This window comes from Wyeomyia smithii, chromosome 2 (genome assembly GCF_029784165.1).
Source record: "Wyeomyia smithii strain HCP4-BCI-WySm-NY-G18 chromosome 2, ASM2978416v1, whole genome shotgun sequence".
NCBI classification, from domain to species: domain Eukaryota; kingdom Metazoa; phylum Arthropoda; class Insecta; order Diptera; family Culicidae; genus Wyeomyia; species Wyeomyia smithii.
The window spans coordinates 165,116,754-165,136,664 of NC_073695.1; the positions used below are offsets into that span (position 1 = coordinate 165,116,754).

Here is a 19,911-nt window from a genome sequence, read left to right on the forward strand (position 1 = left end):
GAAAGATGGGGCAAAGTTGCAGTTTCTGAGAAGATATATTCAAGTCACGAAATTGTATTACTTGATGATCAGAATATTCGAAGAAGCTTTCCGTTACATCTACAAAGCATTTTGAAAATTCAATTATAATTTGTGCTACTATACTACTTATTACAATTATAACATTTATATGTGCAAGAAAGCTATTTCGAATAAATGTTTCGAACATGTTTAGTTCGAGGTACATAGTAGCCGTACTTACACAGAATCTCACACAGAATATTTTTCGTTATGCTAAAACAAGTGTTAAGTGTAGAAATAGAAAATACTTTATTTTGAAAGTTAAATGAAATTATACGGCTGTGAGACAAAACATGTGTTGTGAATGTTCGTGGAAAAGTAGCACGTAAACATAGCATAGAACATGGAACATTTTTTAGAATCTCTCACTGAAACACGTTACCAAATAACACGCTTTGCTCCATCTTACCCTACTTTTGAAGAAGCCTTAATACGCACTCGGTTTTTCTCCTCAGCCGTGGTATCCTCAAAAGATGCAATCGGAGCGGGACCAAGCCTTTTTTGTTTTATTAGAGTTGAAGGAGACACATTTTCTGCAGGAAGGCTCGATGAGGGTGGTGTTTGTTCATGATAATGACTCAAATTGTCATGTTCCATGTTTTTATGAATGGTACTTGCGACACTGATAAAATAGATTTTATTATTGCCTTCTTACATGCGATCAGAGCAGGATTTGATGGGGGCCGGAAGACCCAGACGCCGGACCCTCCGGGTTATCGAATTCGCCATTATTAGATTGTGAGTACGATATACTGAAGAAATTGAGTGTTGATTACATTGATTGATTGATAAGTTTTCAGCGAAGAAACCTCGAGAGAAATGGTTCTAAAAATGCCAATTTTTCACACAAGCTTTCACAAACAAATGATACTTACGATCGAAATATGGTTTTGTTTTATTTTGGGGCCCCCACAATCGTTAATTCGGCTCTGCATGCAATCTAAAGTTCAGACACAAGTGCAGCACATGAGTGTTTCCATGCCAAATAACCTTCTGTCGAATATCGAGCAAACTAATTAGGGTATCGAACGTCTTCGTCAGTGGTTTTCTTCGGCCCCCTTTTGCATAAGATTGCTGCAGAAAAACTGCCGAAGAAAACCACTGACGGAGACGTTCGATACCCTATTTAACGCAGCTGGACAAATTTTCAGACTCAAGAGTTATTTGTTAAAAAGTCGTAAGCATTTTGGCATTTTGAATCTTAATAATCAATTTATCGTTGGATAAATAAAATAATGGACAATTTTGTGACATGTCAGTAATAATCATTACAGCGAAAATCGATTAAAAGTTTCAAGGTCGAGTTTCCGCGAACAAGCGCCTATCATGGATGTCACGAGTAGACACCGTCAGCTGTGATATCCTCTATATCAGTATCAGAAAAACAAGAAACAAGAAAAATTTCTTGAATCATGTTGCATCATCATGATTCACTGAAATTTCTTATCAATACAGCAAGGTCTTTTTACACGGTTTCATTAACGTGTTTTTTAACGATGATTTACGCAAGCTTATGAAAAAAGGCCCAAGCACAATGGATACGTTCGTGTTGAGTTGACGTTTATTTGACAGAAAATGTATGGGCTAACTGTCAAATTGCCGCAAACGCAGCCGCAACGTATCCATTGTGTTTGGGCCTAAAGACTGCATATCTATGACACCAAGTTTTCAACTGATTCGGCTGACATTCCGAAAAAAAATTACGATGTATTTTGCGGTGAGAACAGTAAACGGACAATATTTTTTATTGTAACCGTAAAAAACACGGTATTTTTCCTGTAAGCTTGCAAACGATTGTTGTCATTACCATGTCTTAACAACGTTTTTTGTTGTTGAATCTACCACCGACAATAATTTTACCATGAAAAACATTGTCAGTGACTTCTAAATGTATGAGAAAAATGCCTAAAAAATGCTGTTAAGATACATTTTCATGGTAAAAATGGTAAAAATGATGTTTTTTTTTGTTCTGGACAATGATATTAGATGTAAAAATGATGTATTTACAATGAAAAACATAGTTAAATCATGGTATAACTATGTACAATTACAGCAACTTTTAAGGTTTTTTAATGTTATTTTTTCGGGATTGCATTGCGCAGCTCTCCCTGCTCCCCGTACATTTGGTACAAAACCCTACAGTAACTGACGACAGCGCACACTTACAATGCCAAATAGGGTTGTTATTTTTCATCTCCTTAAGTCTGTTGGCTCTTCCAAGCTGTCGCAAGTGACAGCCCATAATCTTCGACATTTTTCGGCACGAATCCGAGCGGGATGTCAGGTGACTATGATTCACGACAGTAAGGACGATGAAAGAATGAAAGATAGATGGTGCGAGGAACGTTTTTTCTTACGTGGGGAATAATATCAACAATGGAAACACATATGAAACGGTTTGCTTCATGTCGAATTTGTTTTTACGGCAGGACTATACCGTCCCGGACTACAATTTGCAGCTGAAAATAAAAAACACTTTCCGGGCAGTTGCAATGGTGTGCGTAATACCAGAGGTAGCTTTCACTTTTGTTTTGGTCATTATCGCCATTGTATAAATTTGCCAATTTATTGAAAATGACGAAAATAACCAAATAAAATACATAAAATCCAACCTGATGTTTGACACGCGAAGAACGATTATCAAAGCAAATTGATTTTGACACTTTTTTTTTTGATTTTGACACATATGTGTCTTCAAAACTGCACTCTGTTTCTTTCGCGGACTGTCCGGGACAGAAAAAGGGTAGTCCGGGATAGTCCGGAAATTGAAAAAAAAAACAGCAATAGGACAAAGTGTAGTCCGCGAAATAGCTACACCACAAAAACGAAAACGACATTTTATTCAATATGCCATCGGCCTATGAAATAAAAAGAAACGAAAAAGTGCGATTCGATGACAGTCGCAGTCGATCAGCAGGCTTTCAACAGCGCAAGCCAAGCCAACAGAAAATCCTCAAAATGAGCAAACTAGGCTGTCATGTCCGAACGAATAAAATACATGCGCAAGAATGAGCTGTCGTGTGCAACACAAGACAGTTTCGTTGCCTTGTGAAAGTTGTAGCTTATTCATGAAGCTATTAGAGTTAAAAGAGAGAAAAGTCGTCACTATAGCGTCGCTCTCCAGTCTTTTTCATAAGTTTGGATTTACGTCGATTTTTTTCCCGGTACGTATCCATCATGTAAAAAATACTTTACTGTATAACACAAACCATTCTTTGACGGCATAAAGATTGGATGAATAATATGGAAGTGACGATTATGTCCACATTTCCGAAGATTCACTTTCATGCTTTGAATAATTCAAAGAACGATTTTTGAATTATTTATCTGAAGCGTCGTACACAAATTATGTAACGCATGAAGGGGGGACGGGGTTAAGTTTGCGTTACTTATTGTTACATATGGGAGAGGGGCGATAATTGAGCCAATTAAATAACTTTGATATTTTCTCAAGATTGACAGTTGTCATATGGAACGTTACTTATTGTTACAAAGCGGGGGAGGGGGTCTAGGCCTGAAATCGTAATTTTTAGCGTAACGTAATTTGTGTACGACATCTAATCTTCTCATTGTCAAAGGATAAACTGTGTTATATTGATCATAAATTTAAGTGAATCTATGCTTGTTTATTGCAGAATACAAATCATCTGCCAAAAAAGGTATATTTTCAAAAAAATCAAATTTTCCAAACTTAATTTTAAAATATCTTGTACAAAGTTAGTCACAAAGAGCTTTATGATTTGAAAACTATTAGAATCATCATGGCACCATGGCATTTGATTATTCTTTAGAAAGTTTCAAAGAAAATATATTCAAAACATTACTTTTAGGTAGAAATTCAACTTAAAATTTGTCACCCTGAGTTTTATCGATGCTTTAGAAATAATATCAAGTTTTACCAAAAAAACAAAATATTCATACAAAATATTTTTAATTAATATAAAATTTATTGTTATTTTCACACTCTCTAAATTTAAAATCGAATTAACCTGAAAACGCATGCATTTAGGTAGTTAATTACGAAGGGCATTTAAATTTGAAAAGTCTTTCCAAACCTTTTTTTTCCAAAAAAAATGATGTGGTCTAGTTCCGCCACTGTTGTACCTACTGTACACTGTTGATTAAAGGACCGACACAAACAGCTTTACTTCTTCATGCGATGGAAGGCATGATCCCAGATTTTTTAGAAAAAGTAGGAGGGTGGTATCCAAGACACGATCGCAAAGTTGACGTAGGACCACATGTGCCAAGAACGAGCGGTTATGTTCAATCATATTTTCGAAATTGTTTGATTTTTTACCAATCTAATGCTCCAACAGAAATGTATTTTGATTCTCAGCACTAAAAGCCGTACTGCCACATTCCACGCTCTGCTACGCCAAGACATCAACATTTCAAACTGCATATGGGTCATTCCATGTCAAGTGATCAAGCAGATGCAACGACCCTCTCCGATTCACTTCAAAATAAATAAAACGACTTGTTTTAGGTCAAAACTGAAAAATGCAGAGTTTTGGGTCAATCGGACAACCCACCTCCAATTGCGGGGCCCTCCATTTTTGTATTTTTTGACAAAAAATCATTTTCCATGTTTTGGAAAAACATCATATCTCAGAGACCGTAGGAGCTATTTTTAAAGGTTATTAAATTTACAATCGAATGGCATCATCAGATTTTGTAAACAGTGTTGCCAATATTGATATTTTTACGTTTAAAAACTAAAACTTCGTTTTTGTCAAAACAACCTCAATTTTTTTTTTTTAAATCTGATGTCACCAATGTGTTCAGCGGGAAATTTACATAAGAATCGCCTATCCACAAAATGCAATTTGCGCCGTTGCGGAGATATTCAACTTTTAAGATAACGAGTTCGTTAAATTCCAACAATACGCCTACAAATGCGATAAGCCTTTTTAAAACGTATCCCAAACTAAATCACCGCTTCAAATCTCAAAAACTGGTTTCTCATATTCTAATTGATGGTACCTGAAGTAACAGCCAATTAAGTACAACGTGCGTTTCAATTATTATAATTATTTGATAGGTTTGTCAAAAATTAACGTTTGATTTTTGTAGTACGTGACGATTTCTATTTAACTTTTGGAGTTAAATTGAAATAGGTACCCGATCAGAGCTTGACAATGTCTTCATTAAAATGTAGCGTCAGCTTGAAGTGTCGCCGAATGCATTCCTCGGAACCCTGGAACCGATTTAACTGAATCGAACCTGGCAACACTTGACAACTGTCGGATTTTATCGCTCGTCTTTTTAAAAAATGAAATTTTTCTTTGAGTTGCCGAATCATTTCCTCTCCAGCACTTTCTAGACCTTCATTTTGCTGCCTCAAAAGATTTTCTTAAAGCTTTCCATCCATTCTATCTCGTGAATTAATCCTTACAACCTCCGCTCTCAGTGCTGCATGTCTTTCGACCTTCTACTATTTCCTGATTGTACTCATGAAACCTGTCATGAAAACATGAGAAATGATTTTTAAATTTTTCTTACGAGCACCGCCATGGCAATTCAGCGGATTGCAGCATTGTTTTTGTCTAGCTGCGAAATATTGGCTTAACTGTTTTTCATGGCTTCCCTATATAGTTTGCAAACGTTGAACACCAGACCGAAGTTTGAACAAAATCCATTCTCGCAATGTTAAATGCGATCGATTGTGATTTTCAGCTGTACATTTACTTTTTTAACTCCAACCTATTGAACACACCATTTTTTTCACTGTCGTGGAAACTCAAATCAACCTGCGTATGTTTTGACAGAAAGCACGTTATGAAACAAAGGAATAAATCATCAAAAAGGCCATGAGAAACCCACACTTAAGAATTAGTGAATTAGTGCTTTTGTTTCGAGTGAGTTTCAACATTTGGTCACATTTGTTGTGTAAATTTAACGAACTCGTTATCTTGAAAGTTGAATATCTCCGCAACAGCGCATATTGCATTTTGTGGATAGGCGATTCTTATGTAAAATTTTCCGCTGAACGCATTGGTGACATCAGATTTAAAAAAAATTGGGGGTGTTTTGAGATAAACGAAATTTTAGTTTTTAAACGTAAAAATATCAATATTGGAAACACTGTTTACAAAATCTGATGATGCCATTCGATTGTAAATTTAATAACCTTTAAAAAAGTTTCTAATATTGTCTGTAGCTCCTACGGTCTCTGAGATATGATGTTTTTCCAAAACATGGAAAATGATTTTTTGTCAAAAAATACAAAAATGGAGGGCCCCGCAATTGGAGGTGGGTTGTCCGATTGACCCAAAACCCTCCCTTTTTCAGTTTCGACCTAAAACAAGTCGTTTTATTCATTTTGAAACGAATCGGAGAGGGTCGTTGCATTCGCCTAATCATTTGACATGGAAAGACCCATATTTGACCCAGAACTGTTGTGTATGTGAAAGAAGATAAATTGAACTTCACGGAAAACGTTTGTTTCATTTGAATTTACATGCAAAACTTGACTAAATGATTGAATTAAAACACTATTTTTAAAAGTGGAAGAGGTTGTTTACAAGAAACGACCGCAAGGTTAACGTAGAATTACGACAGCCTGTCTTATGTCAATATTTTTTTGCAATAGCTTTGGAAATACACTCGATTAGGGTTAATCATTTGAATGGAAGCAGATTATTGCGTGTTTGATACTGCTGTTAATGAACTGTTATGACTTTTCTAAAACTCTTAAACTCTTCAAATATTCATTTGTGTTCTTCAAATTTCAGTTATTCAATTTAATATCCGATGAAATGTCTGTTTATTATCTGATGAAGGTTTTTTTATAGGCCAAATGATGCATTCCCAATTCACTAGGTCCATAACTCTGCTGACCGTGCTTGGGAAAGCAATCGTATAACGATCAATCAGAGGTCGAATTTTGTGTTTTGATAAGGCTTAAGAATTTTCAATAGTACAAAGGTTCGAATGATAAAAATGCAATTTCATGCATTTGGTAGGAATCTTAGAAGATTTTCTAATCGATTGCTGCAAAAACGAAGGAAATCCATCGAAAACTAACAGATTTATCAGCATTTGAAATTTTTCTCACTTTTTTCAGTTTTAGATTTTCATTTTACATCCCTATGTAGCCGAACTTCCTGAGAGAAGTATTCTACTTCAAAATTAAATCTTCATTAATTCATTTGTTGTCCTTATCAGGACAATTGTTCGATTTCTCATTGGATGTAGTGTTTATCTCACATCTCTGTGTTACCTTGACAGTGAGGACTAAGGCGCATGGTCAACACAATAAGAAAGGTGTTTTCACATTCAAAACTAGACACGGCTTTACTGGAGGAAGTGTTGGCAAATGCATCTACAAAATATAACCGTTCAATTTAAGACGCAAGAGCGTAAGTGCTGCATTTCTGTTATCTGCTGCCATCCAGCACGAGAACAAGTATAAATTATAACCGGTCCTTCTCAGGGCCACCAACACGTTCTTGAGGCAATGTTGAATTTTTCCTCGCTTGCAAATGCTGATATTCGCGGTTTTCCGTCTGTTACACACGATGAAAAATTTTAACTACTTCAATCACATAGTTGAAGAGCACCAAAAAGTGCTATTATATTTCACAACAGTAACAACACTGACACTGGCAACATTCGTTGTTTTGCTTTCGTCTCGATTAGACGCAAATTGTTTATCTCCGTTTGAGTTCGCAAAATAACAAAGCACGAGTTATCGTACGGGTGTTTTTTTGTCGATTAGTTCTTGTGTTGCGCGATAACAATAGCCTGTTGTATATCGGCAGAAACATCTGCACACTGGTAGGGGCAGGCTACCCCGCCAGTGATTCGATACGCAGCTGATATATCAGCAAGAATAATTCTCCCGCACCGCTGTTACCCCGCTAGCAGCACGGACCACCATACGATCGAGCGAGTGGAAGTCAACTACAAGTGGCATCTACAAGGTCGCGTGTAAGATACGACCACTGTGTCACAACACAAAGCTGGTTCGTCATTGTTTGTTCTGCGGAGACACTCGATTAATCCAACTATCAGCCGTGAGGTCGTGACTTAGACGTTCGGTGAAGTATTACATTTAGAATTTTTACTATAATTATCAATATTATTACTATGTTATAATATTATTATTAATATTATTATTGATATTATTATAATTGTTATTATTATTATTATTACTACAATTATTATTATTATTATTATTATTATTATTATTACTATTGTTATAAGTATTAGTATTACTGTCTTTTTTTTTATTTGATCCATTGTAGATTGAAAAATTGTTTTTAAAATTTAATATCAACTACTTGAACCCCCCCCATATTCAAATATTTATCGTTTGTGTGCGGTAGAGCGTAACGCTCCCGCAAAATGGACGACATGCAGGTGCAACTTTTCATGGAAGTGGAAACAAACGGGGAAGAAATTGAAATTTCTCCCATCAGCTCACCCCTACCTTCCCCTGTGCCCTCCCATTTGCCAAGTCCTGTACCAGGAGTACCGGAAGTACGGGTAAAAGCTTACCCAGATGCCGCTGGCGGTCCCTACGTTGTTTTTTCCGGCCCATAAAGAAGCCATTGAATATTATTCAAATTGGCAAAGACCTGGCAAAACATTTTTCGGCCGTAACCGAGATTACGAAGGTGAGGCCGAACAAACTGCGAGTTGTCGTGAGTAGCTTGAAGCAAGCAAACGAAATTGCTGGCTACGAGCTCTTCACGAGAGAGTATCGCGTGTACATCCCTGCCAAGGATGTAGAAATCGACGGTGTGGTTACCGAGGGGAATCTCACTGTCGATGACATTTTGCGTCATGGAGTTGGCTGTTTTAAAAACCCCTTGATGCAAAGTGTAAAGATACTGGATTGCAAGCAATTGCATTCAGTATCCATCGAAGAAGGGAAGAAGAAATTCCTCCCTTCGGATTCCTTCCGAGTAACATTCGCCGGATCCGCGCTGCCGAACTACGTCCGCTTGGAAAGGGTTCGTCTACCTGTACGCCTGTTCGTACCGCGGGTCATGCGTTGCCAAAACTGTAAGCAGTTAGGTCACACAGCCACCTACTGCTGCAACAAGGCACGCTGTAGCAAGTGCGGAGGCAATCATGCTGAGAACGCTTGCAGTGGGGATACTGAAAAGTGTCTTTATTGCGAGGGAACTCGGCATGACCTTCCGGCATGTCCCACGTACAAACAGCGCGAGGAAAAAATTAAGCGTTCCCTTAAGGAACGATCAAAGCGCTCTTTTGCAGAAATGCTTAAGAGGGCTGAGCCACCCTTGGCAGGAAACATCTTTTCCTTCTTGCTAACTGATGAGGGTACATCTGACGATCCCGTCGAAGGGTGTTCCTATGCCTTGCCAGAGGGATCTAGGAAGAGGAGAATGCTCAACTCTCCTAATCTTTCTCGCAAAGGTCGTAAGATAACCCCTAGCGGAATGACCAATAAGACAACACAAAAAGGAAGCGGTGAAGAAAAACCGAAGCAAGTACCCCCCGGTTTTAATTTCAAATCAAACCAGGAGTACCCACCGCTTCCTGGGGCAACAAAACCCCTCGTGACCCATTTCTCGATCAGAAGATAAAAAAGAAACAGGGTTCATAAATTTTTCTGATATTGTGGACTGGATATTTAAAACATTCAACATACCAGATCCCCTACAAAATATTCTTCTTGCCCTTCTTCCTACAGTGAAAACCTTTTTGAAGCAACTAGCAGCAACTTGGCCCCTCATTTCAGCTATTATATCTTTCGATGACTAATACGGCGAAAGAGGTTAGGAATTTTTTCACTGTATTACAGTGGAATTGCAGAAGTATCATCCCCAAATTCGATTTATTTTCTCATTTGATGAATACATACAATTGTGACGCATTCGCGCTCTGTGAAACCTTTCTCAATTCGAACGATCAACTCAATTTCCACGATTTTAACATTATTCGTCGAGATCGAGACTCACACGGTGGAGGGGTACTTTAAGGGATCAAAAAGTGCTATTCTTTTTTCAGAATCGACCTCCCCTCGATCTCGAATATTAAGGTTGTTGCCATTCAAACGAATTTGAATGGAAAAGACCTTTGCCTTGTTTCGTTATATATTCCCCCATCCGCGCGGATTGAACAGAAGCAACTCCTTGATATAGCAGAATTGCTTCCCGCACCTTTTATGATTTTGGGAGATTTTAACTCTCACTGTTCGCTATGGGGGTCGCTGTACGACGACAACCGATCTTCTTTAATTTGTAACTTGATCGACGACTTCAATATGACACTTTTGAACACTGGGGAAGCGACACGTGTACCTAATCCTCCAGCACGTGAAAGCGTGCTTGACCTATCCCTCTGCTCGACATCACTAGCGTTAGATTGCCAGTGGAAAGTAATCAACGATCCCCACGGTAGTGATCATCTTCCAATCGTTATATCAATTGCTAATGGTTCAACTCCCCCGAACCCAGTCAATATTTCCTACGACCTTACACGTAATATTGATTGGAAGCGTTATGAGTCTATTATAGCGGAATCTATCGAGACTCACGAGGAACTTCCACCGGGGGAAGAATACGCATTCTTAGCTGGCTTGATAATCGACGCCGCGACTCAAGCTCAGACGAAACCGATACCCGGGGTAACGATTAGACAGCGCCCTCCCAACAAATGGTGGGACAAAGAGTGCTCTGAGCTGTACGTGCGAAGGTCCGCGGCGAATAAGGACTACCGGGAGTACGGCACTGTCAACCTGCTTCGAAGTACGAGGCACTGGGCAGGCAGATGAAGAGCTTAGTAAAGGCGAAAAATCACAGGAGGGTTGTGTGCAAAGCCACGACCGCAAGGTTGAAGTAGAATACTTTTTCAAGAAAGATAACCCGGCTGCTTGCGTGTCAGTCATTTTTCCTAGTAAATAAACGTTGACCGTTCATTGGCAGTATTGTAATTTCTTTTTGTTTGATATTTTGAATAAAGTTCATTGAATATTTTTAAATTTTGTGCAAATGAGAAGTTGAAGTGCTGCCGAATTGTAATATGCACATTTAATACGACATCATTAAACGGGAACGGAAGGCTACGGTTATGCAGAACGCGAATGACGGCGCGATGCGATTCGCCTTACCGTAGTGAAATGTACAGCTCTTTTTAAGGCGAAGTAGAGCTATACATTTCAACACATTTCGTCTTGCCGAATCGCATCGCGCCGTTATTTGCGTTCTGCATAACCGTAGCCAAATAATCAATTTTGGATTATAGCGCAAAACGAGAAAATATTAACTCTTCAAATATTCATTTGTGTTCTTCAAATTTCAGTTGTTCAATTTAATATCCGATGAAATGTCTGTTTATTATCTGATGAAGCTCTTATAAGGCCAAATGATGCATTCCCAATTTACTAGGTCCATAACTCTGCCGACCATGCTTGGGAAAGCAATCGTATAACGACCAATCAGAGGTCGAATTTTGTGTTTTGACAAGGCTTAAGAATTTTCAATAGTACAATAGTTCCAATAACAAAATTGCAATTTCATGCATCTGGTAAGAATCTTAGAAGATTTTCTAATCGATTTCTGCAAAAACGAAGGAAATCCATCTAGAACTAACCGATTTATTAGCATTTGAAATTGGACATATTTCTTACTTTTTTCAGTTTTAGATTTTCATTTCACATCCCTATGTAGCCGAACTTCCTGAGAGAAGTATTCTACTTCAAAAACGCGGGTACTGGCGGCGGTTCGTAAACGCGTTGTCAAGGGAAACAGCGATGAGCACTCTTTGGGATACCGCCAGGCGCATGCGGAACCGTGACGTTTCGAATGAGAGTGAGGAGTATTCAGATCGCTGGATACTCGATTTTGCCAAAAAGGTCTGTTTGGACTCTGTACCGGAACAGAAAACCTTTCGCGACGCGTTTATAGTAACTACGGAAGAGCCTCCATTTTCGATGTTGGAATTTTCAATGGCTCTCCTGTCGTGCAACAATAAGGTTCCAGGGTTAGATAGAATAAAATTCAACCTGTTGAAGAATCTACCCGACTCTGCAAAAAGACGCTTGTTGAATTTGTTCAACAAGTTTCTTGAGCTAAATATTGTTCCGCATGACTGGAGGGAGGTAAAAGTCATTGCTATTGGGAAACCCGGGAAACCTGCCTCTGATCACAATTCATATAGGCCGATTGCGATGCTCTCTTGCCTCCGGAAATTAATGGAGAAAATGATCCTCTTACGGTTAGACAAATGGGTCGAAACAAACGGTTTACTTTCAGATACTCAACTTGGCTTTCGCCGGGGCAAAGGGACGAACGATTGCCTAGCGTTGCTTTCTACTGAAATTCAAGTCGCATTTGCTCGGAAAGAGCAAATGGCTTCTGCGTTCTTGGATATTAAGGGGGCTTTTGACTCTGTCTCTGTAGAAGTTTTAAGCGCGAAACTTCATTCGCAGGGACTTTCACCAAATTTGAATAACTTTTTGCTCAACTTGTTGTCAGAAAAGCATATGTATTTTTCACATGGCGATTCGACAACTTCCCGAATTAGTTACATGGGCCTTCCCCAGGGCTCATGTTTAAGTCCTCTCTTATATAATTTTTACGTCAATGACATCGATGAATGTCTTGCAAATTCATGCACGCTAAGGCAACTTGCAGACGATAGCGTTGTATCCATTACTGGTAGCGAGGCTAGCGATCTGCAAGGACCATTGCAAGATACCTTAGACAATTCGTCTGAATGGGCTCTTAAGCTGGGTATCGAATTCTCTCCGGAGAAAACTGAGTTGGTCGTTTTTTCTAGGAAGCATAACCCAGCTCAGCTGCAGCTCGTACTAACGGGTAAAACGATCTCTCAGGTTTTAGTCGCTAAATATCTCGGGGTCTGGTTCGACTCTAAATGCACCTGGGCTTGTCATATTAGGTATCTGACACGAAAATGCCAACAGAGGAACAATTTTCTTCGTACGATTACCGGAACCTAGTGGGGAGCCCACCCAGGAGACCTTCTGAGGTTATACCAAACAACAATACTGTCAGTTCTTGAGTACGGTTGTTTCTGCTTTCGCTCCGCTGCGAACACGCATATTTTGAAACTAGAAAGAATACAATATCGTTGTTTGCGTATTGCCTTGGGTTGCATGCAGTCGACCCATACGATGAGTCTTGAAGTGTTAGCGGGTATTCTTCCGTTGAAACATCGTTTTTGGAATCTCTCTTACCGGTTGCTAATTCGATGCACAGTTATGAACCCATTAGTAATTGAAAATTTCGAGAGGTTGGTCGACCTTCAATCTCAATCCAGATTTATGACTTTATATTTTGACTATATGGCTCAAGATATTAATCCTTCTTCATACGATTCCTCCAATGTCGCACTTTTAGATACTTCTAATAATGCTATATTCTTCGACACCACCATGAAACAAGACATTTCTGGTATCCCGGATCAATTGCGACCCCAAGAGATCCCTAAGATTTTTTCCAATAAGTTTAAACATGTTAGTTATGATAAAAGGTTTTACACTGACGGATCTAATCTAGATGAGTCCACTGGCTTCGGTATTTTCCACGAAAATTTTACCGCCTCCTACGAACTCGATGCTCCTGCTTCCGTGTACGTCGCAGAACTTGCTGCTATTCAGTACTCTCTTGGAATTATCGAAACCCTACCCATAGACCACTACTCCATCTTCACAGATAGTCTCAGTGCCATTGAGGCTCTGCGATCGATGAAGCCTGTGAAGCACACCCCGTATTTCCTGGGGAAAATACGGCGGTTTTTAAGTGCTTTAACAGATAAAAATTACCGGGTTACCTTAGCGTGGGTCCCTTCTCATTGCTCGATTCCGGGTAATGAAAAGGCTGACTCTTTAGCTAAGGTGGGTGCTATTGATGGCGATATTTATGTAAGACCAATTGCTTATGATGAATTTTATAGCATTTTGCGTCAGAGAACACTCAACAGTTGGCAATCATCATGGAACTCAGATAAACTGGGACAGTGGCTACATTCCATTTTTCCTAAGGTATCGACGAAAGCATGGTTCAAGGGGTTGGATGTAGGTCGGGACTTCATTCGCGTGATGTCCAGACTTATGTCCAATCACTACACGTTAAACACGCATCTTTTTCGTATAGGGCTTGTAGACAGTAATCACTGCGTTTGTGGCGATGGCTACCATGACATCGAGCATGTTGTTTGGTCGTGTGCCGAATTCTGTGATGTTAGGTCCGAGCTTATAGATTCCCTTCGGGCCCGAGGAAAACAACCGAACGTACCCGTTAGAGACATTCTGGGAAGCGGTGATCTCCAGTACATGACACAACTATACTGTTATTTGAAAAAGACTGACATTAAAATTTAATATTAGTTTGTCTATTTGTCAGAATACCCGTATACGACGCTGGAGACACGAACACGAAGAGCCTAAATCTATGTTTAAAAAAACAAAAAAGAACACCAGTCGAAACACAAATAGATCGTATATCTTAATTAGTTTTAAGCAAGAATTGTATTTTCCTCCTCTCACCTTAAATCCCCACTAGCTCGGCCGCGAGAATAAATAAAAGGCCTCCCTCTTTTCCCTGCTAACGTAGAATTAATACGAATTGTACTTGGCTCAGTAAAACAGAAAATGTATCGTGCCTTGTCAAATAAACTAATTTTAAACCTAGAAAAAAAAAACAACACTGGCAAGTTTGTTCAATTATCATCATTCCGGATAACCATTCGCCGATGATTCTAGATCTCCCGTTTTCTCTAGTAGAATTGCCTGCCGTTTCCAATAATTCTGCAGCTACCAAAAACTCCATAACAGCCGCCAGATAGACAGGTGCTTAATTATCAACGCGTCCAGAACGATCAGCCAGAAATTGAAACTTTTCTCTCTTCTTCACGATCAGCAATCAACGTCCGTGTGGTATCGGCACAATCATAGAATGAATTATACATAAAACACAAAGCGCGCATTCTTAGTCAACTAGGTATATTCTGTCGGCCTTGTTAGGGAAAGAAGCATTGTGCGACCAATCAGAGGTCGACATTTGCGTTTCGACATAGCTTGACAATTTTCAATAGTACAATCATTCGAACAATCAGATTGCATACTTCTGCATTTGGACGGGTGCTTGGTTGATTTTCCAATCGATTACTGCAAAAATGACGAAAATCGGTTGGAAACTGACTGAGCTTAAAACGGTTGAAAATGGACAATTTTTGTGACGTTTCGATGTTTTTGGTTTTTGAAATTGGATCCTTGTAATGAAATTGGTCACCTGTATATGTTGCCGTAAGACGTAATTCTACGGCAAAAAATATGCCTAAATGATATTATTTTGAAGCAATGGGCAAGTGATACATCAGAAAGTAAAGGGTTTTTAGGGACGTATTCATGGTCTAAACCCAGTTGTTGCTGCTATTTTGTAGATTCAATTGGTAGGTCATTGAAAAACAGGTTCTTTATTATGGTGTCGCGTTACAAAAATAGTAGTTTTTTTCGTATTGTGCAAATGTTACAAACTGTAGAAAAGTAGTATTCAGGATTTTCTTAGTACTCAATGAGACCTTTCTTAGCTCAAACTCATCAAACTCTAGGTATATTATAAATTAACAATATTTCTCACTCAATACCTGATGGTTACGACACTACCTAATATTCCAACCCACAAGCCACAACAAACCCCCAAAAAAACGGATTCATTCGTGTTTTTCACATGTCTTTTCTTACTTCAAGTACATTTTGGTATTTTTTTTTCTAGGAAACCTCAACAAATTTGCAATTTGAGTGCAATTTTGAGTAAGATTGTAGCAGAAAACTGAAAACGAGACGAGTTGCTCGCCGAGGCTTCAGTAAAAGGGCCTAATGTTTCATAAAGATACAGCTATTTTTGTTTGCTAGTCGAAAAGTTGAAGGTGCGGAGTGCTGGCTTTGCATAAACTACTTGTTTCCCTTCGACTTCAAGGAAAACTGTATCAAAAAAGGTTAAAATCTGAATGAGATATAGCTTTTTTATGAAGGAAACCGTTCTCAGTACGATTAGTGGTAAAATAATATAAATCTGAAACGCCCCCATCGGCGTAACTATTAACTAAATGTAAATGTCATAGCATAAACTTATTGGTATTAACCTAAACAACAACTTTGCCGAAGATAGTATGACCTAAGACAAGACGTGCCAGCTGGCTTCTTATTTTTCTTTTCGTAACGGCCGTCATCCCCGTCGAAATTTTTTTGAACGTTCCATACCGTTGATGCCAGAATGATTATTTTTAACAACTTCTGCAGGTCAATGAAAATAAAACAAATTAAAATTGCAATATATAGGCGAATAATACTCAATTCTTATTTATTATTTTATGTTCAATAAAGCATACTTCTATTATCAAATTTTTTCTTCCTAAGTTTCTTGGTACCCGAATTTTTTCTTTCTAAGTTTCTTGGACTTAAACCGAAATAGTAATAAACGATTAATAAATGCATTTTTAAAGTCATAACAGTGAAATACATTACTCGGTTATATCATGTACCTTGCATACTTTTGCATCATTATTTATGAACAATTATAATAGCTAAATTATGACTCTCCAGCATCACTGCTTTACAGTGAAAAGTAACCTCGTTGTATTTTCTACGTGACGATTGCGTTATCGAACTCAGCCAATCAGCAGCCGGTTCAAATTGGTTGAATGTAACGGTGACCAGCTGTCACGTCTTGTCTTAGAGTATGACTAACAAAGCTCGCATTTTCGTAACGCGACACCATTTGCAGGAGACTGTTTTGCGTAACGCGACACCATTGACACACCGAAATGTTTTTGGGAACATTTCGCTAAAAATTCAGTGTTTTCTATGTTGTAATATGTCATTTTCGGGGCAGTTTCGGGGAACACACAAGCATTAGTCGCCACGAAGAGATTGGCAATGGAATAATAATGGATAGTTGGACGTTATCCATCGCATACAACCACCTGCAATATTTTTTTCATATGTACTTTTGAAAAAATGGAGCGTTTGAGAAAACACGTGTAGGCATGCGGGCTACCGAGGGCTCACGAAGTTGAGAACACTCGGGTTTGTGTTTGCCGAATCTTTCGAAGGGCTGTTTTATCTAGAACACTGCAGGTTCTTCATTTTGTTTACGCACTGAAGGGCAATCTAAATACCCTCCGTGGCATCGCTTGAAACACACACACGGGTGGTGTGGTGGGTTTAGACATGCCTGGTGTCTACTATGTGTCTTACCACTCGGGTAATTATATCAAGTATCTAGGTCGTCTAAGGCAACATGCGAACCTGTCCTTGTTGAGTTCCGGTTACTCCCAATTATTGAGCTTAGATTCATCAAGCGAGACCTCTAACGACTTGGAACTAAAACTAGTTGAATAATGGTCATACCTTCTGTTAATGTCGTCATAGGGCCTTTTAAAAAGTTAAAAAGGCATGAATGGCGTTCATTTTAGGCATGGTTCGATTCGAGGCTCCTGGTTTCAGCATGGAATCTTCATTCGCTTCGTGAATCGTTCACTGTGAACTAATGTCAACGTAACACGAACACTTACTTCATCGGGGGCGTACATATGTTCGGATGAATTGAAACGATCGATTTGTGTCTTTCCCTTTTCCTGCTGTTTCTCATTATTCGCCGATTGGATACGGTTCAAAATCACATTGATGCTACTCAGTAAATATTTGTATCGGTTCACCGTGGGATGGATTCATCATGGCAAATCAAATCGGGACGAAGACAAAAAAGCATTCGCCTCGAATCGTTCACTGGAGAGTTACATACCAGAATTTCTGAGCTTGTTCATACTCTCGCTGGTGCTATGAGACAATAGGCCGTACGAGTTAGGCCGAAAACATACTGGCGCGTCCTGCGCTGCGGAGACGGTTCGCCTTGCCGTGGGTTAGCTGTACATAAACCTGCGGCAGGGCTCTATTTAGGGCTGTACATTAGCCTACGGCAAGGCGAGACGCGTTTGCTTTAATTGCCCCTGCAAATACTACGAGACAAGCAGGACAAACTATTTTGTTCATACGGCCTGGATAAAAAAATTATTATTTTTGTATCTACATATGTCGTGAAGATTCAATAAAACAGCGATCATAGTCTCTTAAGAAAACAATTAATGTTGAAATCATGCAAAATTTAGTTGAATTTATTATGATTGTCGACAAGGAACATGTTGTTCATATTTTTTTTGGTTTTTAAAGATGCATGGCAGTGCCGTGCTAGTTGTTTTGTAAATTAATACAACTAATCATTTGCTCAATTTGCGAGGTCCGTCTCATTTATATGGAATTTTTAAAAATATTCCAATCCGAATAATCAAATATCTAAAATAAGCGAACAGTTAGCCAATACGAGTCGTAGCCAATACGAGTCAAACACGAAGCTAATCATATTACGTTTTAACAACTATACTTTGCCCACAAGCCACTTGTAACAGTTCAGTTCACCATAGGCGTTGTTTCCATTGCCGAGTGAATATACTGTTGCCACGTGTTGTTGTGCTTCGGCAATAATGATTTTTTTGGCGTGTTGGCAAAATCCAACGGGAGTCTGTATTTTGATTATTTATTTGCAGCACTATATTTTAGAAGAACAAGTATTCTCTTTAACATTATTACTATTTGAGCAGATAGTACTCCCGAGAAAGCTCACCAAGCAAGAGACCGTGGATTTTGGATCACCGGGTCGGCTTGCTGCGGGGTAATCGGAGGGGCTTCGCGCGGAAAAGTTGTGCAAGAAACTATTGGATTCCTAGGAGGTTTCTTTTGAGCTTTAATTGAAAACTTTTCGATTTCTGAGTTTTTACTTTAATATCTAAGGCGTGTGCGTGTGAGTGTGTGTGTCGAATATGAATTCGATAACAACAGCAAAAAAAAGGTCCTGATCGGACAAGATTTATTAGCAAGTGGCAACTAAGGCGGCGGGTGGGCTGCTTTACCTGAATATGTTGGCCTTGCTTAGTGCAACAATCTGCTCACTTTACTTAGCTTCCTTCTTGCAACTTTTCACTCACTTGTTACTCACACGAACGCCGCGGTACTTCTGACAATTTGGCGGTTTTTCGATTCTTGATTCCCCTCCTTTTACCACCCACCGTTTTCTTATCTTTTTCTAAATTTAATTATGCCCTCCCCCTCTGGGTTGTATTTCGCTGATAGTGTATAACAGTTCATAACCGCGTTTAGCTCGGCCCATTTTAACATAACAATTTTTGTTTTTTTGTATCCTACTAATCTAACTAACAACATTATTTTTATTTTTATTTACTAATCCTACTAACAAACTACATGAAAATAAATTAGAAACACAACAGTTCTAATGTACATCCAGCACATTTTAAAAAATACTAAGGACGATTTGTAACAACGGTTACAACATAAATGAATACCTTTTATCCTAATACAGTCGATTTTCTTCAATACACGAAAAAGCAACCTTTTATACAGATTTCAATTAGATACGATTTAGTAGAAAGTAAACTATCTTCTATATTTAATTGTCTTGTGGAATATGGCTCACTAACCGATTCCAAAGCAGCATCTTGTTACCTGTCCATACCTCACAACTGCCGAGCAAAGATGTCACATGAAATATTTTCCTGCATTTACAAGTTCGCGGTAAAAGTAACGATAAAAAATTACAGTTTTTGTCGAAAATGTATATTACAGAAATTTTTAAACTGACATATGTGACGTCACACCCTGCGAAGAACCCAATGCTCCGTCACGAGCCTTATAATTAAAGTTTAATTTTGTTCCTAGGAGGGCATAGCCTTCTGCTATGCTTTAGTCAGGCGAAACATTTGGTTCCCTTGACAGAGGACCGCGAACGTCTCTGTCAACACTCTATGTATCAACAGATTATGCCACAGGTGGCAAAG

The 19,911-nt window shown here is 38.8% G+C and overlaps 1 protein-coding gene across 6 annotated transcripts in view; it reads right to left on the minus strand.

Annotated features, from left to right (window-relative positions):
• LOC129721023 (uncharacterized) overlaps positions 1-19,911 on the minus strand; it is a 106,406-nt gene that overhangs the window by 49,770 nt on the left and 36,725 nt on the right. The window contains exons 1-2 of one of the 6 annotated variants that reach the window (XM_055673061.1): positions 936-4,571; positions 499-682 (exon numbers count right to left, since the gene is read on the minus strand). The exons of 1 other annotated variant lie outside the window; for it this stretch is intronic. In XM_055673061.1, coding sequence (XP_055529036.1) covers positions 499-657 — 159 coding nt within the window. In that variant the 5' untranslated portion in view covers positions 658-682; positions 936-4,571. Of the gene's footprint in view, positions 1-469; positions 4,572-19,911 lie in introns of those variants that run through there. 4 more of the 6 variants (XM_055673060.1, XM_055673062.1, XM_055673058.1 and 1 more) reach the window with 4 other exon arrangements.